Consider the following 14,963-nt stretch of genomic DNA (forward strand, 5'->3'; position numbering starts at 1 on the left):
TCATGAGGAATTTTTAATACTGTATTCCACTTTTCCAAGTTCTAGAATTTATAGGATTTCCTATTTTTGAACAAGTGCTGAGTAGAAAAGAGAAGCAGCCTTGCTCTTTGCAGTCTGGTATTTCGTTGAGTAAAATGGGTCGGTAACTACACTGAGAGATCACTCCAGCTCCAGTGCTTTTACTGTGTCCATTCTCAGTGTTTTTCTCTGGGATCTTTGAGCTGCTTTTCTTTCTTAGCTGTACCCTACTTCTTTTTTACAGTGTGAAACTAACAAGATGAAAAGGCTAGAAGCAGCCAGGGAGTGCACACCTGGCTACTGAGATTTAGTATTGACATTTAGTATTGACGTTTTGCCAAGGACAAAAGACTGCATTAAAAAAAAAGGGGCAAACATAAAGCAGGAGGGGACCGGACATGGGGTGGAGCGGGGCTCTGACAGCAGCCAGGCGTCCACAGGCAGCTGCCAGCTTCCCAAGAGCAAGCAGCACAGGGACGGGCGTCCGCAGGGCCTCCACTAAGGTAAAACCCCGTATGAAGCACCATGCTGTGCAGTTGTTTGTTCTTACTGTAAAATGAATTTCTCTTGGTTTTTATTCTTTCCTCTCGAGACTGACAGAATACGGTTGGGTGGGAAGAAAAAAATTAGAGGGACGTGTAGCCTTCCTAGTTATGATTAACATTTAAATATTCACTGAGGCAACATGGCTTTTTTTTTTTTTAAGGTTATAAATGTCAAAAAGATTGTTCCTTCGTCGCAAAAACATGGACAGAGCTTCTGAAACATGTGAGAGAAGACCATAAAGGTAAGGCAGTCACGAATGGCTTGGCATAAGTATCTGCCTCACTGGAACTGACCTATTCCCTGAATACTTAGTCTAAAATGAGAGTGCTTCTGTGGTCGGGTTTTAAAGTGCAGGACCTCAGCTGTCTGACAACTGAACAGAGCACTGTGGGGTCTAGGTTGGGAAGAGCTGCTCTACGGCTTTCACAAGTGAGGATCTGGGGAAGCGCTAGTGTTCTTTGGGACAGTTTAGGGAACAGTCTATTTCTCCACTCGCCCAACAGTTACCAGGCTCCCCAGCCCCTTGACAAGAGGACAAAGTGACTTATGCTATAGAAAACCTGGGAGAATTGACACTTTGAAGACTAAGAACTGAAGTTAGGTTCCTCTGAAATTTCTGATTTATTTATAATCATAATGTCTTAGGCATGGAATGCATGTATATTCAATAATCTTTATATGGTAGTACCTAGGAGAATTTGTTAACTTTGTTTCCTTCACCAGAGGAAATAATATGTGAAGTATGCCAGAAAACATTTAAACGCAAAGATTACCTTAAGCAACATATGAAGACTCATGCTACAGAAAGGACCGTCTGTCGATGTCCAAGGGAAGGCTGTGGTAGAACCTATACAACTCTATTTAATCTCCAGAGCCACATTCTCTCTTTTCATGAGGAAAGACGTCCATTTGTGTGTGAACATGCTGGCTGTGGCAAAACATTTGCAATGAAAGTAAGTACTCACACTCACAGATGCAGTCTTTCAGGTCTGTGTCTTTGCACCTGGGCTTCTGGCGCCCCGACTCCAAGATGGTGTTCTGGCACCTACACATGGGGAAGGCCGGATGAGTCGGACTCTGGCTCTTCCACCCTTTAGTCAGTGGTTCTTGACCAGAGTCTGAGGAATAACCAGATTTGCTTGTGCCAGTAGTTCTGTGACCCTGCACTAAGAACATCACAGCACCTGGGAACGTACTAGAAATGTACATGTACAGACCCCGCTCTAGACTTAATATTCTAGGTGGGCCCAGTAATGTATGTTTTACCCAACTCTCCAGGTGATTCTGTACGTGATCTGAGTGAGACCTAAGGGCCTGTTGTACTGAGTGTGACCTAATGGCCTGTTGTACTATAGGCTTAGGTGTAAGTTGTATGCTGGCACTTTGGGTGTCTTTTTGGATCGCCACCACCTGAGTCTTCCTTTTAGGCTATCATTAACCTAGGAACTGAGATGGGAAGAGGGCAGCAAGCACAAGAGGGAATCACAACACTTTGGGAACCTAGTCTAGATCTTGGTGTGGTTCAAGTAGGACATGACAGTAAGTGCAGGCCTGTGTGGTTTGCAAACTGAACTGCCGAGGCTCTTAACAAGCGCTTATAAGAAAGACTAAGGAGAGAAATGAGGTTCCGAACCATGGTTAGTGTTATTATCAAGGATTTTCTGCTGGGTGTTTGGGAATACTTTTGACATAGATTCAGTTAAAAGACCTTCCTTGGACCCTCGCTGGTGGCTCAGCAGGTTAAAGTGCAACACTATAAAGCTCTCTACAGCCACTGCAGCGCTAATTCAATCCCCAGCCAGGGAGCTGACCTACATGGTGTGACAGGCCTCTTCTGACCACCTGCTGCTCCCCTCAGCAGTGTATTTTAGTACATCTGCCTGTTCTGCTCCTCACTATGTCTCTGGTGAAATCTCTCATCCCTTCACCTCTGGCCTGTACCCTAGTTCCTATATGTGTAAATATATAGATCTTTAAAAAAAAAAAAAGAACTTCCTTACACTTAGAATAGTTCATTCAGAACTGGTTGACCATTTTGGGTCCCCCACATTAAGTCCCCCTTACTTATGAGAGAACTAAGAAGCTACAGGAGAGTCAGACTCTGAATTCCTAACCTGGATCCTCAGATAAAGAAGTGGTTGAAGTCCAGGATTTGAGGAAGAATTCTGCGCTGGTGGGGCTCCTTTAATGTACAGGCAAATTCCTCACCAACATAACTGGTTTATTTAAATAAGTCATGGAATTTTCATATAAATAGACAACAAATGGCAAATACATGTTTTTTCTTTTTCCTTCATTACAGCAAAGTCTTACCAGGCATGTAGTTGTACATGATCCTGATAAGAAGAAAATGAAGCCCAAGGTAAGTTGAAACAACTTAGGCAAGCTGTTCATTTTAAAACAAACTGCTTAAGCCAACTGCAGTCTACTTAGAATATTTTCAAGCACATACTATTGTGCGGATCTGTGCTACTGTCAAAAATAATTACATGAATTTCATGTTCTTAATAAAGGAGTATTGTATACCTATCAGATGTATATGAATTGTGAAATTAGTCCGGATAATTTTAATTTTGAATTCTAATTGCCTGTTTGCCTTATCTCCAAAGGTGAAACGATCTCGTGAAAAACGGAGTTTGGCCTCTCATCTCAGTGGTTATATACCTCCTAAAAAGAAACAAGAACAAGGCTCATCTTTACCTACAAACAGAGAGTCACTCAGCTGTACTGGAGGCCAGGTGCTCTCGACAGCTGCAGTGCTTGCTCTCAGCTAGTGCTGGGCTGCTTTGTTGAAAGGACTACAGACCAGCCAGCTCAGTTATTTTTCTCAGAAGCCCCCTCCCTTTTTATATTAAAATCACTGATGCAGAACATCTGATTCTCTGTCACGCCCATGTTCTTTGTTGGCCGTGTCTTCATTCTGGGTTCCTTGCAGTTCTTTATATGCTTTCTCTTCCTTTTGGCTCAAAGGTCGAAGAACACACATTACAGCTTTTCCTCCTCTAGCAGGTTGTGGCCTGGATGAGAATGTAGCTATTCCAGGCATAGTCTGAAGTATCTGATCAAATATCTCCTCCTAAAAGAGGGAAAACAAATAAGATTAGTTAAGACAAATGTGATATTAACTCCTTCTAGTGTTAGTGCTCTAATATCCATAAAAGGCAGCATTACTGAAGCACTATTTAAGTGATTAGCTAAAATCAATCTCTACATTTCTAGTTAAACTGAGTGAAACCAGTATAATGACCAGTAAGTTATACAAACTACATTCAACTACACTAATGCACGCAAGGGTTGCTGCTTCCAAACCCGCAGTGTGTGAAGCGCGGTGGGTAGCCTTGGCCCCAGACTGCCTCTTGTAAAGAACAAAAGAAGTGGGTTGGGGCATTGGCAGAGTGCATCCGTGTCGGCTCAGTGTAGACCCGACCACTCACACAGACTCACGTGAGGTGATTAGAAAAACAGTTCTAGAGATCTAGGCACACAGAATTCTATCAACTAGAATTGGAACCTTTTCGTTGCTGAAAGTTATGTAAGTCTAGAAGTGAAACAGATGTTTCAACTTAACTGGGGATAGTCAACCGATAGACACCTCCTAAAAGACAATCTGACTTTCTATATAATACTTCTCGTGGGCATTTATAGAGTATACAAAATTGGCAAATTGAATCGCTATAAAATCTAGCTTATTTAAATGTTAGATATTCCCTAATTTGTAAAATGCAACAGTATAGTCTTTGTGAAGTAAAATGTTTTCACACGGCAAATGCTTATTGCTACTATGCAAAATGTATATACATTTTGTTTACATTCTGAAAAATACACTGGAAAGCTATTATCACTGGATAGAATAAATAGTCACTTTCCTTTGCTTTTACATTTCCAGACTTTCTACAATTGTATTTTTTGACCAGAAAACAAACACACGAGCTGTTGTGCATACCTACTTTTACTTACCATTTTATTTTCTGGCTCTTCTTTGTTTTTCCCTTTCTTTATAGTAATTTGAACTTTGTATTTTCTCTCAATCCACTGTTGAATCTGTTTACTCTTTGTGTTCAAGTCATGTTGCCCAATAGTTGAAGAAAACGTTAGTTCCTTTGTCAGGGTAGGCCCTAGTTTGAAACAGTGAGAGTTAGTGCTAGTACTATTTACTAATCTATTTACAAGTCCTGAACTTGACCACATTGTAAAATCTTAGGTGGCTACTTCGACCCAAACTATTCTCTTTTCTGATTTATTTTCACATAACAGTACATATACCTCTTTAAACAGATGACTAAGACATAAAAGTACTGATTTTTTTTTTTACCTGCCAAGAAGAGTACTTAAATATGAGTCCCTTCCATTTTCTGTTAGCAACATTTAAAAACACCAAAAGAATGGTTCATTGAAAATAAGTCTAGGGGGCCTCCATGATGGTGTAGGGCCAGACAGCCCTATCACGTTATTACCAGCCACTGCACGCTTTCAATCCTTGGGCTGGCCAAGGAGCTGACCCACATGGTGCAACGACCCCTCCTGTCTCACCCGCTGCTCCCTTCAGCACTGTACTTCCATACATCTGTCTGTTCTGTTCCCCACTCTGTCTCTGGTCAATCCTCTCATCCCCTCCCTTACCTCTGACCTACAACCAGTTCTTGTTATGTCTAAATAAATTTTTAAAAAATAGTAAGTTTAGGGCCCTCCCTGGTGGTGCAGTGGGTTAAAGCACGGCACTAAAAAGCTAAAGCCACTTTAGCATGAGTTGGATCCCCGTCTGCCCCAGAGGTGACCCACATGGTGTGGCAGACCACTCCAGGTCCGCCCGCTGCTCCCCTCAACAGTGTATTTCGATGATCTGCCTGTTCTGCTCCCCACTCTGGTGAGTCCTCTCACCATCCCTGTACCTCTGACCTGTACCCCAGTTCTGTATGCACAAATAAATCTTTAAAAAAAAATAGTAAGTTTAGCTTTACAATAAAACACTAATTAAAGGCATTGGGACTACTGAGTCTTCATATGGAAGAAATTGCACACAAGAACTTCCCCACATGGACTGTCAAGCATGAAAATATACAACTTTAAAGCAAATAGAGAATTAATGTCTGTGACCTCAGGATAAAGGAAGTATTTCATTAAGAGATGTCTGATAATGTTCTATATCAAAAACACTACTGGGTAATAAAAAGCAAAAATGATAAATCTTAGGTGGGATAGTGTTTTTGCATCATGCAAAACAGAATCCTAGGTATCAGGAATAAACTATCAAAGCAGGAAGATGGAAGTATGAACAGATAACTCACAGGAGACAAATGAAAATGATAACAGGTTCTTACCCATCAGTATTGCAAAAGTCTAACAATACCAAGTATGGGTGAGGATGTAGAGAAATTTCACACAGTGCTGATGTATGGGGGTGATGAGTTGCCCCATAGTATATGGAAAGTACAAAAGACAAAACTGATGGATATGCTCATCATTCAAATGATTAAAAACTGGAAGCAAGTCCAGTGTTCATAGAAACTGATGGTATATTCCTATGATGAAATATCACTTGACAATTATAATTAGCTATAGCTGTTAACAAACAGCATGAAGATAGAGTGTACTGATTCTAATTTTTATGCACACAAAACTATTCCTTTTATGAGTGTATTTGTGTGAAACGAGTTTAACAACTGAGTCACGGCCTACGCTGAGTCACGGGAGTGCAGATGCACTTCTGGGAAGGGAAGATGGAAAGGGAGAAGGCACATGGGGTTGACTTTTTCCATAAAGTTTGCCTTGTTTCAAAAATCTTAAGTATGACATGACAATACTTTTTGTTTGGGATGGTGGGTAACAGGTACTCACAGTATTTTATTTTTTCTATATGCTTTTTTTTTAAAGATTTTATTTATTCATTCATACAGAACTGGGGTACAAGTCAGAGGTGCAGGTGAGAGGATTCACCAGAGACAGAGTGGGGAGCAGGACAGGCAGACTGACAATGTACACTGCTGAGGGGAGCAGCAGAAGGGTCAGGAGAGGTCTGTCACGCCATGTGGTCACCTCTGGGGCTGGGCGATCGAACTCACACTGAAGTGGCTGCAGCTAGCTTGCAGTCCTAACCCGTTGTGCCACCAGGGAGGGCCCATCTATATGCTTTTTAATTTCCAAAATGAAATAGTATTTCTAAGAAAGAGTTCTTTTATTAACACTTTCATGCTTCTTTAGAACTCCCACTTGTTGGTCCCAGTTCTCCAGCAAAGGAACCCTTTAGACAAATTAGTCCTTCTAATAGCTCTGAATCAATGTGTCTCCTCCAAGCTGCTTCAGTCTGTTCAACATATTACCCCTGTGATACAGTTTAGTGTTCTTACATGCTAGTTGGTCTGCTTCTTTTGTTTAACAATCAACATCCTTGTTAAATGTGGCATTCCAAAACTGAGCCACAGAAGTGTGAGATTTTCTCAAGTTCCCAGTGGAACTCTAGAACTATCTCATTGACCCTTGTGCCAGTACATTCCCAAAAAACAATCTTTCATAGTGATTAGTATTAACAGCAATCAGGAAAACTAACACCCTCACTTAATATCCAATCCCAGGCTTCTGTAGGGTTTAAATGACAAGTGCTTTGGTAGGGTGAGTGGTCAACATGAATGTCTACATAATTATTGAACCAACAATGATCTCCCATGTCCCCCGCATGGAAGAGAGTATGAATCACTTCAAAATTTAATTAACCAATTAATTAGATGTAATTAACCAAATGCCCTCACCTTCGAGATGTGGGTGGGGAGGAAGGGGGAAGACAGGTAAGTGGCCCAGGACTTGAATCCATCTCTTCTAAGCGTCTCATTAGCCCCAGTAATGAGTCTGCCTGCCCTCCGCTTTAGGAGACAAAGCTAAGGCCAAATGGGGAAAATGAGTCCCTGTCATTTTGGTTGTGGCTTTTTTTTAAATCTCTCCTTTTACATGGTTTAAAGGAAGAGAAAAACGGGCATAGGGCAGACAGAAATAAAGGGGGGCGGGAGGAAAGAATGAAAACAAATGATGGGTGAAAAAAATGCCCTGGAAATGATGGTCAAACCATGAATTTTCCAGTTTTTTTAGTTCCCTGCTATCACAGACACTCTGGCAAATGCCAGAGCTTAAACTGTTGACTTGGAGACCTTAGGAGACGAGACAAAGAGCGAAACACCTACCAGTTTTAGACTTAGCCTTCTCCAGCTCTCTAAGTCTCAACCGTTCTTCGTAGATCTGAGCCCCCGTCAGGAGCTGGTACTCTGGGGGCTCTGTGGTGGTGTTTCTCTTCACCAGCCTCAGGTCGCTCTTGTCCAAGAGTCGAATCACCTCTGCTCTGTGCATGTTTCCCAAGTCATTGCCCTTCTCATCAAGCACATGAATGATTCGGTCATGAATTTTTCTTCCAATGTTACTGAAAGTTGTGTCATTCTTTTTCTTCTTTGTCGTTTCAACCTCAGTACCTTCCACAGAACTGAAAGCTTTTGCGTGAATTCGGCAGCACAGCCGGGAGGCAGGAGCAACAAGGGCCAAGTGCGCTGGTGCTGTTTGCTGCACCAGGTATTTCCCCAAACATCTTCGAGTGAAAGTACTTTCAGTCTTTATAGTCTCTAGTACTAACCTCTTCAGAAAAAGAGTAGCCATCCTAAAAAGTAGAACGCTCATTAACGTTCAATCACTTATTGACATTGTGGCTTGACATTGTGTTTCCTGGAAGGAGCATTTGAGGCTGTGGGGACCATGACATCTGTGAATGTTCTGGATCCATACATGAAAATTTACACACTGGGTAAAACTTAGGAGAGCAGTTCTGAAGGAGTGATGGGAAGATCCATTCATAGCACTCAGGATGCACCAAGAATTACTAGAGAATTAAGAACTCAGAGAGTAGGCAAAGAAGATAGAGGAAGGGATGAAATGCCATCCTCTCCTCCCTAGAGGTTCATCCCAAAGAGTGGCCCCTGAGTCACTCGCATGAGGATGACCAGAGGTTAAACTGGAAATCCTCGGTCTTCCCTGTCATCTGTGACAACGCAACCTTCAGCAATTCATCAGCAAACCCTGTCATTCAGCCTTTAAAATGCCATCATCTCTCATCTGGATTACAGTAACAGCCTCCTGACTGGCCTCCCCGCTTCTGCTCACCTGACTTATTACCTACATGTGCTCAGAATGGTACTTCAAAACGCTTAAGATCACACCTGCTCTTGTTCGCAACCCTCCACTGGCTCCCATCTCACTAAGAGTAAAAGCCAAATAAAAGCCACAGAAAGGCCTACACGGCCTTCCGTGGCCCGGCTCCTGCCCTGTGTTTGTGGCCCCTTCCTCCAGTTCTCCCTTGCAAGCACTGCACATTCTTCTCCTTTGGGTGCCGACACCACACCAAGAAGTGCCCGTCCCTTAGACAGCTGCATGGTTCACCTGCGTTAGGTCTCTGCTCAAATGTAATGACTCACTTAAGCCTTCTCTGTCCACTCTATTTTTGAAAAACAGCACAGCCCAGCACTTTCAAACCTATTACCTCGCCTTCTGAAAAAATGTACTACCTGACATGTATATTTACTTACACATGTTCATTATCTCTTCTTACTAGGATGTAAGTTCCATAAGAAAATGTAATTTATCCATTTCTTTCACTGCAGTGTTCCTAACACTAGAGCCTGGCTCGACACGTACAGTGAGCAGCTGGCTAAATGAGCCATAGGAAACTGCAGGATGGCCAGGTATGCTGGCATCGAACCTCTTGGTTTCTGGGTACTTCACTCCCCTCCAATACACACAAATGTTGGTAAGTTGCACCCCTCACATTTCCAGCTGGCATTTCAAATGTCCACCAAGGTTAGCAAGTATAGGGTAAATGACATGGTCAGAATTTAGTGCCACTGGCCTCTGTGGCTGTCACCTGTGGCCTTAAATGTAGGAAGCGCTTGGGAGTGTGGGCTCAGGCATGGGTGGGCGCCTGGGGTATGGCGTGGGTGTGCGTACGTGGACGCACCTGAGCCTGGAGTCTGTGGCTACAAGGGTGGCATCACAGAGGATGACGCTACAAGAGAATGTCAGCGTGCCCAAGGAGCAAGTTAAGATTCGCTGGGGCTGGAAGGCCCGCAAGCCTCCCAGTCCCCAGAGCCCCCTGCCTGCCCTGCACCTGGCTGCCTCACTACAAATGCTGTAGAAAGATCATTAAGCCTGAAAAAGCCACGAAGGGCTCCAGGACTCTCCTTTACCGTCTCCAGAATCAATCAAGAACCTGACCCGGTCTTGTTGCCGCACTGTGAGTCTATAGCTAGTTGTTTCACCCACACTGAATGAGGTGAATTAACAGGTAATCATGAAGTGGTTGGAAACACTAGTTATAACACTGTAGCTTTAAACTAGTAAAGTTGAAGATATATGTCTCTACAAAATAAACTCTTAGTAGATAAAAATGTCAATATAAAGTTAAAATCCTATGTTATGGGTGATTTGGTGATGGGAAGCCCAAGGGGAATACAACTGGGAGGGAAAAATGCACAAAATGATGTAAAAATGAACTATCATATTATTAACAACAAATGTTAAAGTTGAAGTACAAGTATCAACATAATTTAAAAGCTTTTATTAGGAAAAAATTCAAACATATTTAGAAAAGACTAGTATAATAAACTCAATCACTCAGCCTCCTAGTTAACAGCACATGACCAAACTTTTTACATCTCTATCACTCACCTGCTTCCCCCAGCCATCCATGAACTATTTCCAAGTAAATCCTGTCTCATCAGTAAATAAGTATTCCAGTATGCCAGCTCTGAGTAAGGACTCTGGCCATAAGTTACAAAACCATTATGCCAGCTAATAAATATTCCTCTATATCATCAAATATTCAGTTTTCAGATATCCTTAATAGTATTTTTGCTTTGTTTGTTCACATTTCATTTACACTTTGGTAGCACGAAGAGACTCCCAACTAGTCAAATGCATGAGAGTTTAAACATTAAGAAATAATGGCTGAAAATCATTCAAATACAATGAATATACCAAAAAAAAAGATCATTTACAGCACTCTGTGACTGTTACCCTGAACTCCTAATTTTGAAAACTGATAAAGAAAAAAAAAGTATTCTTCCTTCTAAGGAAGAACTGTAATCATCTCCTGAAGAGGGTAAATTCTTCTTGAGAGAATGCCAGCTAGTTATTAGAGAGGACAAGTTAAAGGAATTTGAAAATTAGCAGTTTTGTCACTTCCTGTCAATGATTCCGGGAAAGATGAGTGGAAAAACCACTAGGTTAAAAAGCTAGTGCACAGGGCCCTCCCTGGAGGCACAGCAGGTTAAAGCGCAGCACTAAGAAGCTAAACCCTCGTCAGCATGAGTTTGATCCCTGCCCTGGGAAGATGAACACATGGCACCGCAGACTTCTCCTGACCTGCCGCTGCTGCCGACTGATACCCTCAGCAGTGTACCTCATCAGTCAGCCTGTTCTGCTCCCTACTCTGTCTCTGGTGAAGCCTCTCACTGCCCCTGCACCTCTAGTCTGTACCCCAGTTCTGTATGAACAAATAAATAAATCTGAAAAAAAAGGAAAAAGCTAGTGCAGACACAAAGTATTCATGTGGCCATGGGGAAACAAAGAGACATCCAAAGATTACTTCCAAACTGAAAAAGGGGAAAGGCCTCTGCTGTCACCTTGACTTGGCATGCTGTGTGTTTCAAGTGATATTGGGCTGTGTTCTTGATATTTTCTTCTTATTCTTCAATTGTCTAGATTTGGAGGACTATCTATTTTCCTTAATTTTAAAACCTATGATAATGTTTAAACATAAAGTTCAAAGATTGTACAACACTCTAATACCTATTTGTTTAAATTCTGTCACTTGCTTTACCTTTCCATCACTATATTCTACTTGTTTTATGTTTTAAAACATTTTGTAATGTTCAAATTAAGCAGCAGACACTGGTCTACTTCATGCTCAAAAACTTCAGTATACACATATTATTTTTGAAGTTCATATTTCCTTACAATTCTTATTTTGAGACAAAACTTACAATTAAATATACATATCTTAAGCATATCATTGGATTTGTTTTGACAAATATAAGACATCTGTAAGCAAACTCTTCAACATGTAGAATATTACCACCACTGCCATTTCCCCTAACCCCCAAAATTCTCTACATCTCTTTCAAGTCACTCTTAATTTTCAGGCAACAACTGTCGTGATTTTTTCCATTTTATTAGGTTTAAAGGTTGATATAAATGGAACCAAACAGTACTCTTTATTCTAAGGCATAACAGCATGTTTTTGAGATTCATCCACATTGTTACACTTAACAGCTGTTCCTTTTTATTCTGAGAAGTGTCCCAGTATATGAATATATTGCAATTATTAAACCCAGTTTCCTGTTGGCCATTTAGACTGTTCCCAGTTTTTAGCTATTATGAATAAAGTGTTTATGTATATTTTGGTATCAAAAACATAATCAAATGATTACTGCTCCAAAGGCCAGCTGCATTCTCCTTGCGATACATTATTATCATCTCTTTGTTGTACCTCTTCAGGAGATACTGGTATAATGGTAAGGAAATGTCCTGGATCATGATTTAAATATGTGGTTATGAGGGACTCCTGGCCTATAAGAAATCATCTATCACTGCTATCCTAGATTATTATATCACCCAGTCTTTCACCACACCTGAATGCCCCATCAGTGCTCCCCTACACTATGACCACACACTGTGCCTGTCTCCCCTTAAAAATACCCCAAGACTAAATAAACTTTAGCATCTTTCATGAGGCCCTAAAAGGCCCTAGTCTCATTCTATACCCTAAACCACACCAGTCTTTCAGATTCTTGAAGCATTTTTTTAAATTGTATTTTGAAATCCTTTAGGAACCGCCTCATGGTTGTTTAGTGCTCTTTCTGGACAAAACTGTTTCATATTAAGTCAAATCTCCCATTACCATCCCCACCCCACCCCCATGTTTGTTGAGCTCAACACTAAACCTTTCCAGAGTAGAGTTTATTTCCCCTTTACGACACTTACTTATCTTTAATTATCTTTAATAAATGACTGTTGTTCTCCACCTGACCGTAAATTCTACAAAGCAGGGAATTAATCTTTCATCCTATACTGATAGATCAGCCAGTAGTAGCTTATTTTCCAGATGTCCCTCCACTTTGTACTTTCTTAGCCCGAGAATTTCATAACTTGTAACTGGAACTGCGGCTTTTGAGTAAGAAAACTTAAACGTGCTTCTTTCAGAGTCTCCTGCCATGAAGCTTACTTAAGCTAAGTGGGAGGGAAAAGTATGTTCACATCGCTTTACAACCCTGCCCACCAGGACACCCCTAGCAGGTGCAAGGAGCAGGGAAGGTGTAAGAGCCGCCTTTGCCTCCCAGGAGACAAGTTCAGGCAGGTACTGCCGGGTCGCGAGCGAAGTGGAGTGAGTCACGTGAACCAGAAAGTGGTCACGCCCACTCGGAGACTAGGCTCGCGAGGGCCTCTGGGCCGGACAGGAGGCGTAAGGACGTCCAGCGGGTGGGTGCGCGCGTGCACCCGGGAGGCAAGAGGGACACTGAGGGAACTGAAGGATCGCCTCTGGAACTAGGTCCCAACCCTGAAGTCGGTTTTACAGTCCAGCTGAATCCCCGCCCTCCGGCAAGGTGTTCGGCCTCCGCGCTCCCGCCCAGCGGGGTGCCGACACCTAGGAACACAGCGTAGTGCCGCTTCCTCCGCGAGTAAGTCCCTAACACCACCTGCTGCTGGTCCCCCTACCCGCTCGGCGCCCCCTTGCCTTTTCTCTACCTGTGCCGGGGATGGCGACTGGTGAGAGTGGCGGAAGTTCTCCTGTGGACGGCCTCCGCGGTGAGACCCGCTTCGCTTTCCGTAGTGGGCGGGGCTTTGGCTGACTGTTAAAGGAACGGAGTCAGCGAGAGGATCGCCTTTCCGGTTGGCGGAATAAGTTTCCCCGACAAAAAATGCTCAGGGCGTGGGCAAGTTCCTGCCGGAAGTTGTCAGTCACCTGGCTCCTTCCGCGCAGAGGTGAGAAGACTAACGGGCGGTCTCTGTGTCTGTAATTAGATAACTGCTTTATCTAGTTACATTACGATGACGCCAACCTCGGGATGGTTACACGCCCCGCTAGGGCTTCTACAGAGCTTTAATAGATGTGTTTCTGATGTAACAGTGTTTTGATACATAATAAACTATTTCGTAAATGTCTTCATTCTTGTGAGTTAACTACACTGCCACGATTTGCAGGTGAGCAGACCCCGGAGTAAAAGGGTTTCGAGGTAAAGCGCTGCTAGCGGGCCGGACCTCGTGCTCGCGCGTCCTGAGCTTCCCAGCGCGCATCACGGGGTCTGAACTGGCTTGTAAGAGGCAGAGGATGGACCTGGGGCAGCTCCAGGCAGGTCTAGGATGTGAAGGGGAGACCGGGCCGTGGAGGTTACCTGGTCTTACTCTGTCGGGCAGTTCTAAACTCACTGGGAGCGGAGCTCATCGCCAGCGGGCCCGTTGGAGCCAGCCCTGGGCTGCCGGGCTGCTGTGCCTTTAATTGGACTGTTGGAGTCCCTGTCACCGTCACTTTGTAGTGGCACAGTGGGATCCCATAATCTAACTTGGTGAAGCCACCTAATTAGAGAATACTTTCATTTATCATGTAAGGAAATTACATATATTGGATACTTCCAGCTCAGAGCTTCATTTTTTACTCCTTGTATGAGGTCTTATCTATCTCGTTACTGTATTTTGTTATAGATGTGGAAACTAGCTTAGCCCTAGCTCTTTGAGAGCCAGGCTTCGAACCCACATCATCTAACCCATCCAGCTTTGAATATCTGTTCTAATAGTAAAGTGGTGTATATCAGCAGGCGAGGGGCAGGATCTCCATTGCTTCAGGCAGAAAGGTAGAGGAGAGTCCTGGAGCCCAGGGTGGCTTTTTCAGGCTTTTAATAACCTTTCTACGCCATTTGTAGTGAGGCTGGGGGCAGGGGTGGAGGGAGTGTTGGGGGGGCGGGGGGCGCAGGAGTCTGGCAGGCCTCCCAGACCTTGGGGTAGCAGTCAATTCTTACCTCGTTGAGATCTCTTATTTATCTCTCTGAGATATCGATCTCTCAAGCTGTCTTCTGCCACTCTGTCACACACTGTTCCCGGACTCCACCCTTTTATCCCCAACCTCTTTGCTCATGCCCACACCATACACCAGATGTCCACATTCAGGCACATGTGCCTGGCATTCTCTGGTGATCTCTCCTCTGCGCCCTGCCGCACAGTCCTCTGTGACAGCGCCCTTATATGCTCAGCCTCCAGGCTTGGCTGTGCCCACTTTCACATGCCCACACCATACCCCAGGTGCCCACCATCAGGCATGGATATACAGAGCCTACACTCCCAAGCACCTCCTGCATTCAAGGCAGCAGACCATAGCAAGA

At 43.4% G+C, this 14,963-nt stretch overlaps 2 protein-coding genes across 2 annotated transcripts in view; one reads left to right on the forward strand and one right to left on the reverse strand.

The window, feature by feature from the left end:
* Nucleotides 1–3,357, forward strand: part of GTF3A (general transcription factor IIIA) — a 9,224-nt gene extending 5,867 nt beyond the window's left edge. The window contains 4 exon segments of the mRNA XM_012723366.1: nucleotides 725–805; nucleotides 1,288–1,517; nucleotides 2,867–2,926; nucleotides 3,174–3,357. Of these exon segments, the coding sequence (XP_012578820.1) occupies nucleotides 725–805; nucleotides 1,288–1,517; nucleotides 2,867–2,926; nucleotides 3,174–3,338 (536 nt within the window). The 3' untranslated portion in view covers nucleotides 3,339–3,357.
* A 48-nt stretch (nucleotides 3,358–3,405) lies between these two features.
* MTIF3 (mitochondrial translational initiation factor 3) lies at nucleotides 3,406–13,731 on the reverse strand. The gene is made up of 4 exons (XM_004680164.2): nucleotides 13,336–13,731; nucleotides 7,734–8,197; nucleotides 4,522–4,679; nucleotides 3,406–3,640 (listed from the first exon to the last, which is right to left on the reverse strand). Exons 2-4 carry the CDS (start codon nucleotides 8,194–8,196, stop codon nucleotides 3,422–3,424), a joined length of 840 nt encoding a protein of 279 aa, XP_004680221.1. The 5' UTR covers nucleotide 8,197; nucleotides 13,336–13,731; the 3' UTR covers nucleotides 3,406–3,421.
* Nucleotides 13,732–14,963: the final 1,232 nt, after the last annotated feature.

The sequence above is a fragment of the Condylura cristata genome, unplaced genomic scaffold (genome assembly GCF_000260355.1).
Source record: "Condylura cristata isolate star-nosed mole 26May11 unplaced genomic scaffold, ConCri1.0 scaffold00010, whole genome shotgun sequence".
NCBI classification, from domain to species: Eukaryota; Metazoa; Chordata; class Mammalia; order Eulipotyphla; family Talpidae; genus Condylura; species Condylura cristata.